General features: G+C 43.7%; 1 protein-coding gene across 4 annotated transcripts in view; it reads left to right on the forward strand.

Moving 5' to 3' along the window:
• Nucleotides 1-18,594, forward strand: part of VPS13C (vacuolar protein sorting 13 homolog C) — a 5,236,720-nt gene that overhangs the window by 4,497,928 nt on the left and 720,198 nt on the right. For all 4 annotated transcript variants that reach the window (XM_069624493.1, XM_069624490.1, XM_069624491.1 and 1 more), the window contains one exon: nt 5,038-5,119. In XM_069624493.1, coding sequence (XP_069480594.1) covers nt 5,038-5,119 — 82 coding nt within the window. The remainder of the gene's footprint in view (nt 1-5,037; nt 5,120-18,594) is intronic.

Below are 18,594 nucleotides of genomic sequence, written 5' to 3' on the forward strand. Positions count from 1 at the left end.
ACATAAAATAAGACTAATATACCAGTCAGTGTTACCACTCCTCTATAATGCTTGTTTTAAACAAGATGTTTGTAGTAGAAATGTGCATCATCATCAGAAACCCTGTTATTTTTCGTATGACATTTACTTTCTGTGATCATGTTGGTGCTCAATGCAGTTTATCATTTGTCGGTCCAGTATAGCTTAGTTTTTTTTAATTTTTTTTATTTGTTTTGGTTACACAGTAACTTTTACAAAAGACAAGAATCGATAATATTAAAAACACAAAATCGCCAACTAACAATACATTACAAATTGATCAAAGCTAAAAACCATACCTAAAAATACAATGTCGATTCACAATATTTACAGAATAGAAAAAGAACTAATTTGTTCATTCATTTCATTGATAAAATGCTCAACCTATATATTTGAACACCAATAACTGCTAAAAACATGTCATATTTCATTTCATTTGCATTAATAGGCACTCTACGAACCAATTTCTAAGGGAACCTTCTTAACCCAGTACATACAACATAAACTTCGGCCTTACAGTTCACATTTTGTCTTTAGAAAACGGAGGACCGCTAGTTGCAGCCTAACCCTGGTCCCGTGTAACATATCCAGCCACAGTGCTTTAAGATTGACACATACTGTATTGGGAAGAAATTTAGAAAAGTATTCAATGCGTGCTTGTCTAAGTACCGCACATTCGGTCAGTAAGTGTTCCAATGTTTCATCCCGAGCATCATGATTACAAAATCTACATTCAGCAGATGATGCATAAGAACCTGCCCTGACATTCATAATCAAGCCAGTCTCCAGAACATTAAAACGGAATCTCATGAAATCCTGTCTCAGCACTTTGCTGGGGAATTTTATTAGATAAGGTTCAGTAGTGCCTATTTTTTTGTTATTGGAGACCAGGTGACAGTACAATCTGTTATTCAGAATTTCACTGACCGTAAAGTTCCATTCCGAATGCTGCAAAAGTCTCTTGACCTTCATGGGAGTCATGATCAATAATTCCTTGGACACCCCAACTTTTGCAAGAGATTCCAGGGCCTCCCTTTCCAAATCCCGAAGAACTAATGATGTGTCCTCACCTACAACCAGGCTCCGACCCAAAATTCCATACAGGGTGGTATACTTGCCCACGAGCAATTTCCTGTACAAGGAGACTCTTCGCCACTCAAATATACTTAATACAGAAAACAGCCCTAATTCATAGCGGATAGCCGCTACAGGTAGACATTTCGGTAAACACCAGACAATAGATCTTAGCAAGCAGGCCTCATATTTGAGCAATTAATTTCTGAACCAGCAAGGAGAAAATTCCAGCCCATAACAAAACTAGGCGACAGATTTGCATCGGGACACGTTAAGGCAAGGTAACAATGAGAATTTCCCGTATTTGTTGTCGATTTTACGAAGCTGGGAAACCAATGGACTGATTTTCTTGTCCAGATAGTTACATAAATGTACCCTATTTACAAACTCAAATATGGGATAGCCCAAGTAACGAAAAGCATGACATACTGACAGTTTAACATGATCAAGGAACCAAGCGAATCTAATGGCACTTTTCCTGAAACTTAAACGCATGATGATGGTTTTTGTCTGATTAATAACCAATGAATTTTCCAGAGTGTATTTTTTAAATGAAGACAACACACGTTGAAGACCTATTGGCGTGTGGTCAAACAGAAGTACATCGTCGGCGTAGGCGAACCACACAATCTTAATGCCCTCCACTTTGGGTGCTACAAAGGATGCTGCTTCCAAATATGGGCCGACATTAGAAAGGTACAGATTGAAGATAGTTGGCACAAATATTCAGCCCTGTCTGAGACCGTTACCCGTCGTAATTTCCTCCGGAAGTGGTCTCTAAATACTGAGTCAGACCCTCATTTTGGTTTCTGCATGAAGTTGGTAGATGGTTGATAGCAGCGGTGCAGGCATATCTAATGCATATAATTTGCCCCACAGTGTGGTTCCGTTTACCAAGTCAAATGCAGAAGTCAAATCGATTGAAGCCAGATAAATTGGTTGGCTGCCCTTGGTCCTAGTCTGGTGCTGCATGATGTTAATCAAAAGCCCCCAGCATCCGTGCCCACTGATTTCAAATTGCATGGGGGAAAGAACTCCTTTGGCATCTATCCAGGTCTGTATGTGTTCTGTGTTCCAGAATTAAGGACACAAACATTTTGGAGTCGGCGTCCAACAAGGCGATGGCTCTGTAGCTGGAAGGCACAGACCTATCGCCCTTTTTATAGATGGGTACCACATACGACAAATGCCAACTCATCCGGAATATCCTGGATATAACAATGTCCTTAAACAGAAGAAACAAAATCTTTGCCCATTAAACGGGATTACCCTTAAACACAACATTGGCAAGCAGGTTAGGGTCAGCTGGCCGGGATGGCGAGCAGCGGGATATAAGTCTTTGGATGTCAAACAGTGTAAATGGAATATTCCATTGGCATGAGACAATGTCTTCCGGCACAAACCATTTAGTAGCTGGTGGGCTGTATAAAGAACCAAAATGCCCTTCCCAAACCATGGAGGAAATACACACTGCTTGTTCTCTAACTTGGGTGTCACCTCTATTATTAATAAGGGTCCAAAAATGGCTAGAATTTGCTTTAGATAAGGCCCGGAGCATGCTTTCTGCATCTGTCTGAAAGAATATAGCTCTCAAAATACGGGCTTTGGTTTTCCATTTATTCTTTGCCTTTTTTATCTTTTCCCCAAGTTGCTAAGTAAAAGGCATTTTTAATAAAAGGTGAATCTCCCGATTCCTCTCTTTTTTAAGCAGGTACATAGAGGGGTCAAAGACAGGCCTATGGATTTGGCCTAGTCTCTTAGATCTCTTAATCCCGAGAGGACCCAAAAATTACACCCTTAACATAGCAGTTAAAGTCTGTATGTGTGTAAATTCTGATTTTTTTTATCAAAACCATTCTTATCGTAGTCCTGAAAAAAAAGCTTGTTTACTTTCAAGATGCTGTCACTGTGCCAGTTGATTCTATTACCGGCATTATTAGACTCCATAGAATATGGGAATGTCACCTTAGAGGAGACCACCAGGTACGCCTGCAAGGAGACTTTGAGCATACTGTGGTCACTAACAGTGGAGGGTACTATTGTTAAGTCTGAAATAACATTAAATAAATGCATATTCACGAAAATATAGTCAATAGTATAGTACACAGAACCATTTGTCCATGTGTAGCAGGTCGTACCCATACTCATAAATTCATTTACACAATACAGACCCCAGTCTGACAAAAAGTGAAACCACACCGCTCCCTGCAATTGCTTTCTAGAAGAGCCTGATCCAACTTCAGCATTAAAATCCCCCATGATCATGATGTTAAGTATTTTACACAGCGTTTGACATACCTGAATCATACCATCGATCAAATTAATAAATTCAGTCAGATCCAAATTGGGACACCAATATACATTAATTAAAAGAAGATAGCCTAGTGGATCGGGGGAGGAAAAGTATAGAAGCATGGCAATACTTCCCTTATGAATCGAAAAAAGCTTAATACACTTGAAAGCTAGCATATTTCTAATTGCTATGAGCAGGCCACCAGAGGGTCTGCCTCTCGATTTTTTTGACTGCTGGCACTTGATGTACACAATAGCTGTCCAGCACCAATGGAGTAAGAGCCCAGGTCTCCTGAAGACAGAAAATACTAGCTTCACTTAAGTGACTAGTGCTAAAAGACGCCTGCATCAAAACTTTATTTCCCCTTGAATTCCATGATATGATTGTGTGAAAAAAGCAGTCTATGGTTTCCCATTTAAGGCTTGAATTTTTGCCAGAGATTCACTTAGTGTTTGTGCCAGCCATTTCAGATCTGTTTCTGGGGTTTGAGTCTGTGGATTTGCCCCCTCAATCCTGTTTTGATAAATGGCCATGGTGGGATCTTTTAGACTCCTCGCCTCTACCACGACACCTCAGATAATCAGCCTGTTGTTAAAAGGTTCGAGATCAAAGCCGAAGCAGTGTAGGGCGTCAATTTCCGAGACCACAAGTTCCATAATGGCCTGAGAAAAGAAAACCAACCTTACGTAGTCAAATCTGAGTGGGTGCATAAAGTCCACCAATTTGATATCACCAGATGAGATCATAGATTGTCTAGGGATCTCACTAAATAGGGATAAAACTCTCAAGCGATTTAGCGACTCAGGGCCACCCTGGGGAAGCATAAAATATAACATAATACTGGGGTATTCCGTAAAATGTGGGACTCTCCAGTCAACTCTGTTGTGTGTTTCGTTTATTGTTTCCCGGTCATCAAACCTATGAGGAATGTAATTGTCCCCTCCAATGAACAGCTCAGCTCGTGACAGGTTCTACCATTCTTTCAGTGAGGGGAAGTTCATACTCCTTTCGGATATGTGTGTCTCTTCTTGCCGATCCGATGTAAGAATTCGCAATTGTTTGGCGCACACTAAACTGGATTGATCGTGCGGTACAGCCAGTCCCTCGTGGGGACGTGAGGAGTGGAGATGCATAGCGGACTGTAAATCACTCAGGCCCCCGTGCCTCAGTGGAATGAAAGGATTGGGGGCCAAATTAGTTAGTTTGCGCCCCTGCCCAATCATAGTTGAGGGATCTGATTGATGTTTTTCTCTCCCAACAGTATTATTCAGTGACCTGAGTGGTTTAGGATCATTAGATGATCTTTCTATAATATCAGTATTCTCAGGTAAATGAATCTTCGCTTCCATCCAGTTTGAACTGGCCGGAGGTCTAGCTCCCTGCCTTCTCGAATCTTCTAACAGATACTTTAGTGCCTGTTGTACCAGAATTTTGATGTCCTCCACTGGGCCACTTAAAGGTAGACCAAGGACAGGAGCCTTCCCTGAATTTATGGGTGATCCCCTTCCCCTTAACTCTCCAGAGTGAAATTCCCCTACTTGAGCCCTCCCTTAGTTAGTCTTTTGTTTTCTATTAGAATACATTGTTTACTAATAAGCACCAAATAAACTCTAACATAAGCTTGTTATGTTCTTTCTTTTTACTTCCTGTAGACTTGCTTGCTTCGAGATTAAATATCAATTCTACAAGAGAGATCAGTTGATGTGGATTGTTGTTCGACACTACAGTGAACAAGTAAGCACTAATTTGGAAGAAGTTTTCTACATTGGAGTGCTGTGTTTATGTCTTAGCCTCTCAGGGGTTTTGCTAAAACTGTTGTACTAACTTAAAGACATAGGCCCTCATTACAACCCTGCCGTTGGACCATGGTGCTAATTGCACCATGGTCCATGCCGGTAACTTACCGACTCCGCCATGGCGGAATGGGGAATTACCGCCCCATTCCGAGGTTGGCGGGGCGGTAATTCCCCATGCCGCCATTGGCCCTTCCCCATTCCCATTTTTGCCCCATAGTCCCTTTGCGGGTTGGATTTTAAATCGCCAACCCGCAAAGGGACCTCGTAATCAGGCGTTAAGGGGTTAACGGCGCTGCCACGTTTTACGGCGCCGTTAACCCCTTAACGCCAGGGTTGTAATGAGGGCCATAGTCTACTTGTTATGTGCTTAATCATTGTAATATCATAACACCTAAACACACTTGTCAGGCCTATATAAAATATATCAGTTTCTTCATGAATTTTGCATCCCATCATTCTTTAAGAAAGTGCTTCTAAAAGAAATGACGGACTGATGTTTAATCTGAGCAGACATTAGGAAAAGACTAGCTTGACTATTTTTCTCAGGGTATTATCCAGTTTGGGGCTGGTTAGTGTAATGTTCTGGTGCACGTAACACATGTGGGCATGTGATCACAGGTGAGGTGGTGAGGAAGGGCTTGGAATAAAGTTCAGTTGCCTGTTGGAAGCCCTGTGTGGAATCTGTTATTGGTGTGGTTGTGAATATGCCATGCATGAGGCACGCAGTCCGACACTACTACTTTGTGTCTGAGAACCTTCGAGAGAGTGTGGAGTGGTTTTCGTTAATGAAACAGAAATTTAGCGATCACAATCTGTTGGCTAAATATATCTCAGGGTGGGAACTGGGAAAGGTTTTGAAAAAAATGAGAGAGGTGGAAGTAGGGTGGAGTGGTAATCGTTTGAGACTGAAACATCAGGAGGTGACCAAAGTGAGGGATCGATACTTGGCACAAATCCAGGATGATTCCTATAAAATTGAATATCTGGGGATCTTAAAGGAATTTTTTCGAGAAAGGTGACCGTAAACTAAAAGAACATTGGGTACAGAAACATGTGTATGATCCGGACCTAGTAGATATGTATAAATCTGAAAGAATAAGAAAAGTTCGACAGAAGTATAGAAATTGTAGTAAGAGCTCAAAAGTTATCAGAGCACAAAATGATGCGGGCGCGCTATTGAAGCAGTGTGCGCCAAACATTCTAAAAATATCTTGGGAATTAATTAATAATGGAGGAGTTTTCCGTCATGCTAAGACCCTCAGTATGGTATTTGAGAGTGACTGGGTGCAACATTCTACTTCTTTGTTTGCTGATCCAGGGTGGAGGGGGTGTGAGAAGAGTGCATACTCCCCCCGAGTATGGGATTTCGCATTTGATGAGCATGATGCAACAATGATGATAGGTAATCTGAGCTCTTTGCGGGCTGTGGGGCCGGACGGCCTATCAAATCAGGAGTTGAAAAAGAACAAAGAACAGTGGGGGAAGCTCCTGGTGATCATGTTCTCTCAAATTATGGTGAATAAAGAGATTCCGGCATCTCGCAGAGAGACCAATATAGTTCCTATTTTTAAAAAGGGCAACCGGGCTGAGCCCAGAAATGATCACCCCATTGCTTGTTGGATTCGATTGGGAAGCTCTTTGCGACGGTCCTGTTGTGAGACCTAAAAACATGGGCAGAGAAAAGTGGGATTTTGGACTCAAGGCAGACAGGGTTTGTTAAGGGTGTAGGGATGGCCCTCAATCTCTTTATTGTAAATCTTTTAAAAGAGAGGGCTTTGGAAGTATGAAAAACACTCTACTTAGCCTTTGTAGACCTTGAACAGGCATTCGATGGAGTCATCAGGGAGAAACTCTGGGCCAAATTGAGAGCCTGTCGATGCCCGGAAGGCTTGATCGAAGCAATAGAAGCCATGTATACTAACACTTCCATCAGGATCCGACTATTAGCGAAAGCGGCCTTTCCTCCTAAAATCAATGGCTTGGAGGTGCCGTAGATTTTATTTGCAGACGATCTTGTCTTCTTAGATCAGACGCCGATCGGTCTGCAAAGGAGGTTAAGAGCCTTTGAGACCTATCTGAGTAAGAATGGCATGAAAATAAATGCTGCAAAATCGAAAATCGTGACCATGAAGGCGGCTAGTTAAATGAAGGCAGAGGGATTTACATGGAGGGTAGATGATATTCCATTGGAAACTGTTGAAAATATAATGTACCTTGTAGTGACTATAAAACGGAGTAGAATTGAAGTGGGCCACTACCAGCATCTGAAATCAAGGCTCATTTCGCTGACAAACCCGGGAAGGTCTTTTCATCATACGTTTGGAAAATTCACACTAATTCCAATAATCTCCTTGGTGGTACACATTTTAACATATGAATCAGAGGCCACCCTCCATCTGTCATGTTTAGTGTGGGAGAAACTAGAGGGCTATTTTTGGAGGAATGTTTTGAGCCTTCCAAAGGGACTCCCAATTTGTGCAGTTAGACACAAGCTTAAATTGCAATCATTAGAATCAATGGTGGTATGGAAAACAATGGCTCTCTATAGGAAATGCGGCCAGGACACTCTAATTGTACCGTTTGCCATCTTGGATCTCAGTAAAGACGGCCAAGATAAACACTTAGATCTATGGAGATTAAAAGTAGAAAAGATCTTGAAATCAAGAGATATTGTGGTGGGAGAGTTGATGGGAAATCCATCGAAGGTAAAAAAGCAATTGCAGGCATGGGATTGGATTTACATTATAGAACATTGTGGGAAGGACAAATTAAGGCGTCGGCTCATTGTGGATGGAAAGGGCCTTAATTCTCTCCCTCGATACCTGCAGAAATTTCCCTCGCCAAGGTACAGAGATATGTTACTCAGGTGTCGTTTGAATATGTTGGATACTAGAGAGGTACACTGGCTGAGGGAAATGCCTGGGGTGGAAAATTCCCAATGTCCATTTTGCAAGTCCATTGACTCGGTGGAAACACCAATGCATTTGATTACTGTCTGTGATTAAGTAGGGTGACGGATAAGAGAGTAGAGGGAAATCCCTAGCTTAATCTCCATCTGGGAAGTGGAATCAAATTCAGTTTTGATTGCTCATTGGGAGGTTTTTGAGGCTATGAAGAAGGGAAAGGCTTAGAAGCTATTGGGGGTATGGTCTTAACAAGAGGTTTTAAACTCCTGGTTGTCTACATACATATGTTTTTTTATTATTAAGTTGTTTGTTAGGGAGTGAATGGAGGATTAATGTAATATAATGTTAAAGGTTTTCTTTTTAATTGTAATTGTAATTGTTTATTCATTCATAGAGCGCACCGGGCCCGTAGGCATCTGGGCGCATTACAGGTTACATAGTTAGGTATGGCAGACATAAAATGCAGATACATACAGATAGATTTTGTGGCAACAATGTACATATTTACATTAGATAGATTCCATTGATTGCTGTTTCTTACTTGGATATAGTCTGCAGGAAAAGGTACAAGGATACACGCACATGTGGTCACAGGTCTGTGGAGTGCAACCACCTCTTGGCGTTAGTCTTAAAGGAGTGGAAGGGAGATATGGCTCTTAATGAATCAGGGATAGAGTTCCATAACTGCGCAGCCAAAACTGGAAAGCTAGCGCCTCCTGGTTTTTTTGTTTCAAATTGGGTATTCTGAGGCTATTGGATTGCGATTTTCTGACAGGTCGTACTGAGGTGTGTTTGGTAAATCTATCAGTGCGGTAAAGTGGAGCCTTGTTGGAAAGACATTGGTGAGTAAGGTTGAGGGATTTGAACTTGATCCTGTCGTTTATGGAGAGCCAGTTGGTGGAGTGTCTCACGTGAGAGCATAGTTGGTGTATGAGACACCCAGATTCTCAAGTATGTCGAGAAGGGGCTTTGTAAATATATTATACAGAGTTGGGGAGACACAGGAGCCCTGTGGTACTCCGCATGTAATAGGTACTGGGTCTGCTGTAGAGGAATGTGAGAAGACTCATGGATCTGTTGTCCAGAAAGGAGCTTATCCATGTGGTGGCTTCTTTGGAAAAATGGGCGGCTGCTTTTAAGGTGGTTGCACAGGACATTATCGTCGATCAGGTTGAACGCGGCGGATAAGTCCAGAAGGGGAAGAATGAAGGCTTCTCCTTTGTCTTTCTGGTCGTCTAGTTGATTCTTCAAGCCAATGAGGGCCGTCTCTGTCCCATGTCTGGGCCTGAAGCCTGATTGGCGAGTGTCCAGTAGGTTGTTCATCTCAAGATAAGCTTGAATCTGGAGATAGGCAGCTTTATCAAGGATTTTAAGAAGAAAAGGTACGGTTGTGATTGGCCTGTAATTAGTGGGAATGCTGGGGTCTAAGGTTTTTTTTTTTTGGTAGGAGTAGTACCCAGACATCTTTGCAATTGGTGGGAACTGAGCATGATTTAAAGGAGGAGTTGATGAATGTGGAGATGAAAGGAGCTAGGTCTTTCGCGGCTTCTTTAATAATATGTGCTGGGCAAGTGTTCCTATACATTTACAAGGTTTGAGGGAGATGATGATCTTTTCAGCCTCAGTAGTTGAGATCGAGTTGAATTTGAATTGGTGACTGGGTTTGGTTTGTTTACTGGAGGTTTCTTTCAAAATGGCTTCTTGTTTTTCTAAGGCAATCTTATGTAGTGTGGCTTTCTTAGCACTCATTTTTTCTTTGATCAAGGTTTGTTTTTGATGCAAGAGTCCCTGGGAGTGACCGGGTTTTCCAATTCCCTTAGGATAGAGAAGATTTCTCTAGTGATCGAGCTGGCTTTTTTAATTTTTTCATTAAAACTGTCTTTTTCAGTTTGAATGATTTCCTTTTTGTACTTATCGGTCAAGGAGGTGAGAAGATACTTGTTCTGATCAGTCGGGTTATTTTTCCATCTGGCCTCAGCATGTCTTTTCTCATTGCGCAAAGATTTTAGGCTGGGAGTAAACCACGAGTTCAAGTGAGCTGTAGGTTTCTCTTTGCTAAGTTTAAGTGGTGCAATGGAGTCAATGGCGGAGTTGAGGGTATTATTGTATAAGTCAACCAGGTCTGTTGGGTAGAGGGCAGGTTCACAGGGTTGGCGATAGATTGTATCAGGGGTAAGAAGTTGGGGACTGTTATGTTTTTTCCATTTTTTATTAGGGCAGGTGGAGCCATGGGTCTAGCCGAGTTAGTTGAGAGTGATGATCTGTCCACACACACAGTGCAGTATTAGTTATACAGGATATGCAATTGATGTCTGCAGTCCAATCCAGAGTGCAACCTTTTGTGTGTGTAGGTCCATTATTCCTGAGAGTGAGGCCTGCTTCTGTGATGGCATTAGCTAGGATGGTGGCATTGGTGTCGCTGGGATCATTCAAACCTAGGTTAAAGTCTCCAAATATAACAGTTTGGGAGCCAAGTTTGGTGTTGGTGTTAAGGAGGGTTGTTATGTCTTCTTCAAAGGTCCCTAGGAAGCCTAGGGGACGGTATACCAGGTGCATGGAGACGGTGCGAGAAGCAGATAATCGTAGTTTGAAAGTCGTCGTTAATGTCTTGTAAACACATTTTCTTTTGTTTTCTGACTTTGAAACCAATAACCATATTTTAAAAAAAAAGAAAATTGGCTACGAAGGGTGCAGTACCTCGCAGCGTTGCTATGCCTCCAGTGCCCAGTGCCTGAAATTGGAGGATGCTGGGCCCTGGGATGGCTTATATCCGCACCTGCTGCTGAGCAAGTTTGCCAGCAGTGTGTTCGCTCAGCCAGGCTGGCGTAGGACCGGAGGAGGGCGCATGTGGCTGGGTACTTGTAGCGCCAAGGAGAACGTGCACCTCTGTCTAGTGGGGGAGTGTGAGAAACCTGAAGGGGTCTCCCTAGCTAGTCCCCAGGGATCTGCCATCCAGGTGGCCAGGACACGGCCATCGCTATTGGATACAGTTCCTGGGGGTGGACCAGTGAGGGAGGAACACATGGAGGGGGGTCCTAAGGGAGTAGGAATGGGACACCGATGGGTAAGACGTGGTATCCCCCAACTTTCAACACCTTTTCCCCATCCTACCACGTATTGACATTCAAAGCCACTGCCCCCCCACCCTTTTCCCCTACGAACACTTTTCGCACGACACACTAGAGAACAGACTAACACCAGAGCTGTTTACTTGACATGTCCCAATACATGGGTCAGGCAATTGATCAGCATCACAGATACCTGACGGGCCTTTCCTTTCCTCACAGGGATAAATGGTGGAGCAAGAAAGCACAGAATGAGCAAGGCAGACCGCACGAGACAGCTGTCCAGAGCCAGCAGTTCAAGAGGAGCAAAAAGGCAGCAAATATCGAGAAGCTGACAAGGAGAGACATCGACCATGCCCTTTTCAAAAAAGCCCTGCGAACCCTCAGCTGAAAGAAACATAAGACCGAGGGAGGATAATAGCCCAAATGTGCTGCAACAGATGCCAACTGTACACAGAGTGTATCGACGCTGATATGCCTGAGCCAGGGAGACTCCTGCTTCCGTGGTACCGGCCTTGACTTCAGTAAAGAGGAAAGCCAAGCGGTTCATCGCAGCCAGTGAGTGGAGGGGAGAGTCAATAAGAACCGGGCTGTGGTGAATGAAAGTCACAAAGTGAGAAATGTTCAAGGAACTGTAAAATTGTAAAGGGGAGACCAGCGGCAGAAGGGGACCGGCACCACATGGGTGTTGCTCTGAGAAACTCTGGTCGATCCCCATCTGAGTGAAACTGCAGAAACCAGAAGGCCGTAGGAAAACCGCCAAGATAGGTGAAAGTGGTCATACAGGAGGTCAAGCAAAATCCCGGTACAGTCGAAAGCCTTTGACCTACAAACTTTAAAAGAAAGTAAGGGAAGTGAATCCCGCTGTATGAGAAAGAAAGGGAAGTGTATCCCGTACGCAATGAAAGTAAATGTGAATGTGAAGTTGGCAAGAGTGAACCTGATCAAGGGGTGCTAAAGAGGAGGGGGCAAAGTCTAAAGTCCCAAGAAACAATGTATTAACAAAGGTGAACCCAGCCAAGGGATGTCCGCTGGAACTGTTTAAAAAGACATTAAGATTTGTTAAGTGAGACTGAGAGTAAACAGGGGTCAGCGCCTGGAAGAGAGGGACCCAGGGGTGGAGAATCATCATCCTAAGTAAAACTAGGAAACAAACTGTCATTTTGATAAAGGAACTTTTGTTTTGTTATTGAATACATCAGGCCCTCGAAGGCAGGAGACTTGCAGAAGAAACGATACTTGGCCATCGACGGTCCTGATAGCTGCAAGTGGAACTGCTGGGAAAGCTTGAGTGTTTGTTGTGCTCCAGGATCCCATCTTGCCCCATGCTCAAAACGTGGGAAAGGGAGATCCACGTTATCGCATCTTGACATATTATCTGAGAACACTTATTTCTTTTTCTTGAAAACCATCCCACACCCTTTTTGTATTAGTTGTAAGGCTTGGCAATAGGTTTCTTAATATAGGCCTTTTTTATTTGGCCCAGCGCCGCAAGGACTGCCTAATTTTCATTTGATGGTCTCCGCTTGCTCCCATCATAGATTTAGGTTTAGATTAGGTGTTTTTCCATCCTGCATACAGTTTAATAAACACCCTTGAACTGTGATCACTTGTGTCTGTCTTTACTGTTGCCACCATGAGTTCCTCACAGGAGCCGCAACCCAGCAGTGCAAGTGGCAGACCTGGAAGAGGGTGCCTGGAGCGGCCCCATCTCCCGTTGCTGCAACAGGTATATTTTTTCTTTTCCCAACGCCCTGCACATTTCGCAAAGGCAGTAAAGAAAAGAAAAACAGAGCGATGTAGCTGCAAACTCCAGAAGGAGGAAAACAAAGGAGGTGAGAATCTCCCAGGGAGGGAGGGAGGGACGCACGCATGCACACACGCACGCACGTACGCACACACGCACGCACGCACACACACACACACACACACATCCCCCCCCCAAAAAAATGTGTGTGCAGGTTTTTCCTGTGATCAGTCAAGGGGACCTGTGTGACTCTGCTCACCTCTACTCAACCAAAAGGGGAGAGGTTTACAAGAAGAAAAAGGGATAGAGCTCAGTTAAAGCATCTGAAGCATCCAGCAAATTTAACATATATGTCCTGGACAAACAACAGGATGGAAGGTCAGGACCTGGTGTAGGCCAACCCAGGTCCTGCGCCAGGAGGCGTGGCACAGCAGCTAGCACAACAGGTAGCAAACTCATTCACCATACCAACGCTGCTCCCTATTGATATGACGGACACATCGAATCTACAGCCCAGTTGGTCTCGATGGATAAGGGAATTTGATGTACACCTAGACGCTCCGTATGACCCAGAGGACAGTGATTGGTTTGGAGGAGAAATACAGTTTAAAAGCTGAAGTGAAACTGTTTTTTCTTTTAACAAGGATTCCCAGCCTGACGACAGGGATTCATGAGCATGTGAATCCATGCCAGACCCATGCTGGAAAACAATAGTTACAGGTAAGTAACTTAAACCATCACGGGCTGCCGGAATCTTCGTCCTCATTTTGTGGGACCTTACAAAGTGCAGTGTGTGATTAACCCTGTTTCCTATTGCTTGATTCTACTGCCTTCTTGGCGCATCCACCCAGTGTTTCACACTTCTCCTTTAAAACAGTGTCAATTTGCTATCCGTCTCTCCGCCACCAATCCTGCTGAACTCTGCTGATGAGTTTGATGTCCAAGCAATTTTGGATTCCTGCTTCTGTAGAGGCTACCTGCAATACCAGCTGTATTAGAAGGGTTACGGCCCAGAAGAACCCTCCCAGTCACTGCACTTGTCTCCCTGCATCGTGGCCTTTACCTGCTTCACGTCCCTTGAGGCTCTCATGGTGGCTGGCAGAGTGACTGCGACGAATGCGGCTTCCGCATCCGACGTGTTACATGCTCGCATGCGGTCACGTAGGACAATCCATGTTGACATGCTATTTAACGCACCCGGAAGCACAACAAATGCTTGGGTATAAAAGCCTGTTGTTTTACAACCTCGGTGCTCCTCGCCTGTTCTTAGAGTGCTTGTATTTGGATATTAGGATAATTTTGGACCTTCGGCTCACCTTTATTCGATTGTGTTTTGGATGCTGCTTGAATTTAGTGATTTGTACTTTTTTTCTTGGATATATGGTAGTTTGGACATTGTATTTTGGAACTCTCTTTGGATTTGTACTTTGGGTTGTTCTATTTAAGCTTTTGTGACTTTACCTATAGTTGTGCCCTTGTGACGCACAAGATACCATTTATCATTTTCCCTGTTTCGAAAACCTGTCAGCATCTTCTATTTTACAGATAATTATTGATACCGTATAGCTTGACTTGGTGTTAAATATTGGGCCTCATCACAAGTTAGCCGGTCCTGATTTAACAGTGCCGGTAAAACCGTACCACCACTGTTTTCCGGACCGGCTAACTACGAGTTATGTGGCCGTGTGGTGTTACACCCGCCAGGTCTGACCTGGCGGGCGTAACGCCACCGGCCGCAGGCGGACGTGGAAACACTGGCACCATTAATGGTGCCGGTGTTTCCGCGGTCCCCATTCTTTTGGACTCCATGGGAATGGGGAGTAACGGAATGCCGGCACCGGAATTACCGGACCACTGGGGCTGTAATGCCCCAGTAATTCCGGCAAGTCCGGTGCCGGTAATTCCCCACGAGTCCGGCAGCAGCCTGCCGGTTTTACCGGCACGGCTACTGCCGGACTCGTAATGAGGCCCATTGTCTTTTCTACTTGGCACCTGTCCGCCCTTCCTTCCTTCCTTCCTTCCTTCCTTCCTTCCTTCCTTCCTTCCTTCCTTCCTTCCTTCCTTCCTTCCTTCCTTCCTTCCTTCCTTCCTTCCTTCCTTCCTCCCTTCCTCCCTTCCTCCCTCGATTGCCCAGGATTTCTAAATTGAGCGTCCTGGCCGTTTCATAGGGAAGAAGGACATTAATTCACCTGGGATCCCAGTCACGACAATCCCCTAGCCTAACAACTCATCTCAACATACATCTCCAACAGCAAAACAACATAAGTGTATACTAAATTTCCCAAACTCCATACTAACCCACCACAACTGCACCAACACAACTCTCCACACTCCTTAAACATCACTCTGACGGACACCACAGTCAACCATGTAAAGAATTTACATTAGCAACCTGGAGCGCATATTAACCGCTGCTCTAGACAAGTCACAGATAGCTAAAACATACCAACTACAGACACCCTTATCTTTTCAGATATGTATATATCAACATGTCTACAAATCATATTGCCTTGCCCTTTGATATCCCCAACCCCACTGCTTTACAAATCATGGAGCTTCAGGAAACTGTGGAAAAGAGAGGTGGTGTGTTATTAAGACTCGATACCATAGTATACCTCGACATAGCAAAGAGCTTCACTCATTCTGGTTTGGTTAGTACTATGAACGGCCCAGACAAGTTTAGAGACACAAAACAAGAGAGAAGGACATTCATTTCAGTCTGCTATGCTATAATCTGTGGTGCAGCAACTGGCTGGTGACACGATATCTCTGCTTTTAAAACAAAGTGATATGGTAATTTGGGGACTGTCACTCTAATAGTAATTCAATTCTAGATATCGCCCTCAAGAGGAGGGAGGTCCACTCGTGAAGGCGATAGAATTTTCTTCCTAAAATCATGAAATCTGCCCCACTGCAAGGCACTTTTTCAATATGTATTTTTTTTTTTATTGCGTGGACTTAATTTCTAAGGAACCCACTTTTTGCTATTAAGTCGCAGTGAGTTCACACGCTTTGTTTAAGCAGCACACCCCAGGATATTAATACCCTCTGGAAATTAGGCACTTGATCGGATACCTCGTGAGCTCTATTTGGTACACATATTTAAGTTTTGACTTTCCAGGACTACAGTAATACTGTCTAAATAGTGTTTACTTGAAAAATAAACATCCCATATGAAAGCAACCTGCCAATATATAAATACCTAAAGATACGTTAAGTCAAAAGTTTATCATTGTGCCTTTATTTTCCACATCCTGAATGTAAAACAGCAAGTCCTAGAAGGCAAAATAATGATGGACTGAAAAAATCTCCTATTGTAAAGCACTATACTTTCAGCACTTTAAGACATAAAGGGGGTTCTTTTCCCTTTAAATGTAAATTGCATGGAACGGACCTGGGTTTATTGTGATTTTAACAAATGAAAAAAATAGAGAATGACATTTTAATGAAACATGAATAATGAAAAAATATCTTTTTTGGGGGTTGGGGAGTCTTTCCCCAAATCTCCCATTTACCCATGTTTAAAACCCCACCCCAAACCCCTCCTGACCATATTTAACCCCCTTACCCCACCCCCACATATATATTATTTTAAAATCTGTATTTATTTCATTATTTTTTATTTGTTAAAATGTTTTCTATTTTTTATTTGGTATAATTACTGGATACCCGCTATGTTTGCCTGACATATATAGATGTGGAGGAGGATGGCTCCAACCACGTGGTAACACTCCAGGTCCGCTGCCTGTGGTGTGACGTGTGTTAGGCAGAATCCTGTGCAGTGCCCTTAGGGAGCACTACAGAAGATTAAGACTACAGGTATGAGCAATAAATCCCCTTTGGTATCAGTCTGTACCACAAAGATTTAGTTGGTAGCTGTGGCTAAGCAGTCAGACTTATGTCAAGAGGGAGATGAGCATAATTCAGGGTTTACACAATAGGACTACAATACTAGGGTACAAGGAAACACTGACCAAAGCTTTGTATTAAAAAGAATATATATATTTATTTTACACACTTCTAGTTCAACACATTAATCACAGTTATTAAAGCAAGTTAAAATCAGTCAAGAAAAGTATACACAACTCCCTAGTTAAATTGTAGACAGGTTTGAGCAAGAGTGAAAACTGAGCAAAACGGCACAGTGAAAACCAAACACAAATGGCACTCTAGCAATTTCTCATAAGGGAGGGAAAGCACAAGTTATACAGGAATATCTTCTTACACACCCTAGCAACACTTCCTATAAATTTGTGAACAAGTTTAGGCAAGGCAGTACTTTAAGTTATATAAGGCTTAAATGAAAACCGAGCAAAATGGCACTTCACAAGTTTTAAAAATGGGAAGAAAAAGGTGGTTATAAGAAGTAGGTGCACCAACACAGTTCTGATTGAGAAGCAGTCTAGAGAAGGCAGTTCTAACAAATGTAGCCAGAGTCAGAAGGCCTGTGCCAGAGTCAGTGGTACAGGACAAAAGGGCCCAGGAGCAAAATGTTCTTGTAGCTGCAGTAAAGTCTTTGGTTAACGATTCGAAAAGGTGGATGCAGAAGGTGAAAGATAATGTTATAGGATAGGGGCGGCCAACCCAACAGGTAGGTAAAGGTTTTAAAACACCTTTAGCACTACCACGCGAAAAGGGCGGCCTGGTGGAACAATGTACCTTGAAATGTAGAAGAGGCTCCTGCGATGGCGGTTGTTCCTGGCAGTTCCTGCAGGTCAGGTGATCCAGCAGAGGAAGAGGGACTCTCGTCGTGGAGGAAGGTTCGAGTTACTGCACTGCCCAGGGATGAAACCAGCTGCGGTGCTGCCCAACGAATAAAAGGTACGCTCCTTTAAATCGCGGTCCGGGTGGACGGGTGCCTGGCTATCCGGTCTCCGAGTACAGGGTACTGGCGTTTCAACCAGTGCAGGTCCAGGAAGGCGATTGGCAAACTGGTTGGCCCCAGCAGCTCAAGGGAAGAAGGCTCTTGCAGATGAAGATCTTCTCTCTTCGTGTGGAGAAAAGTGGTGAGACGCTGCAGCAGGGCTTTACCAGTGGTTCAGTTGTTGCAGATGTCTTTGGCTTCTCTCCTCTTTTGCTTCTTAGTTCCAGTGGCGACATCTTGCTCTTCCAGTCCTCAGGACCCTGCTTGTATTCAACAAGATCCCCATTCATACAGCCTAGCTGTCACTCACACAGTGGAGTGGTCATCTTGGGGGGAGCCCCTCCAGCCTATCAGGGTAGAGTGCGACATGGGTTGCTGAGGTAACCCTGTCCAGGGGTCCTTCTCCTCCTCCCACACAATGGATTCACCCCTGACTCAGTGGCGCCGAAAGGAGGGCTTCTTGGCAGAAGCCTGCCAAAAGGACGAACAAAGGATCCCCGACCTGGGTTAGGAGTGTAGAGAAAGACACGAGAAAGAATTTATATGGAAGTTCTGGCAAATGAAACCTACCGGAGTAAAGGTTTTTTTTTAAAATAATTTTATTAGTTTCTTATAACCAACAAACAAAAAACAAAACTTGCAGTACTTGTTACAATATTTCAGCATTTTACTTTGCCACTTGATGACTACTGCTTACCCCGTTCCCACCCTCCAGTTCGAGCCTACTCCGTTCTTTTCATCTTGTGACAAACAATTTGAGTTCTCTTCCGCTGAGTCCTGATCTGTAAACCAGTCCCGGGCGCGCTCATATAGGATGGCTATCGGATGTTT

Source organism: Ambystoma mexicanum, chromosome 11 (genome assembly GCF_040938575.1).
Source record: "Ambystoma mexicanum isolate Mex_15411 chromosome 11, UKY_AmexF1_1, whole genome shotgun sequence".
NCBI classification, from domain to species: domain Eukaryota; kingdom Metazoa; phylum Chordata; class Amphibia; order Caudata; family Ambystomatidae; genus Ambystoma; species Ambystoma mexicanum.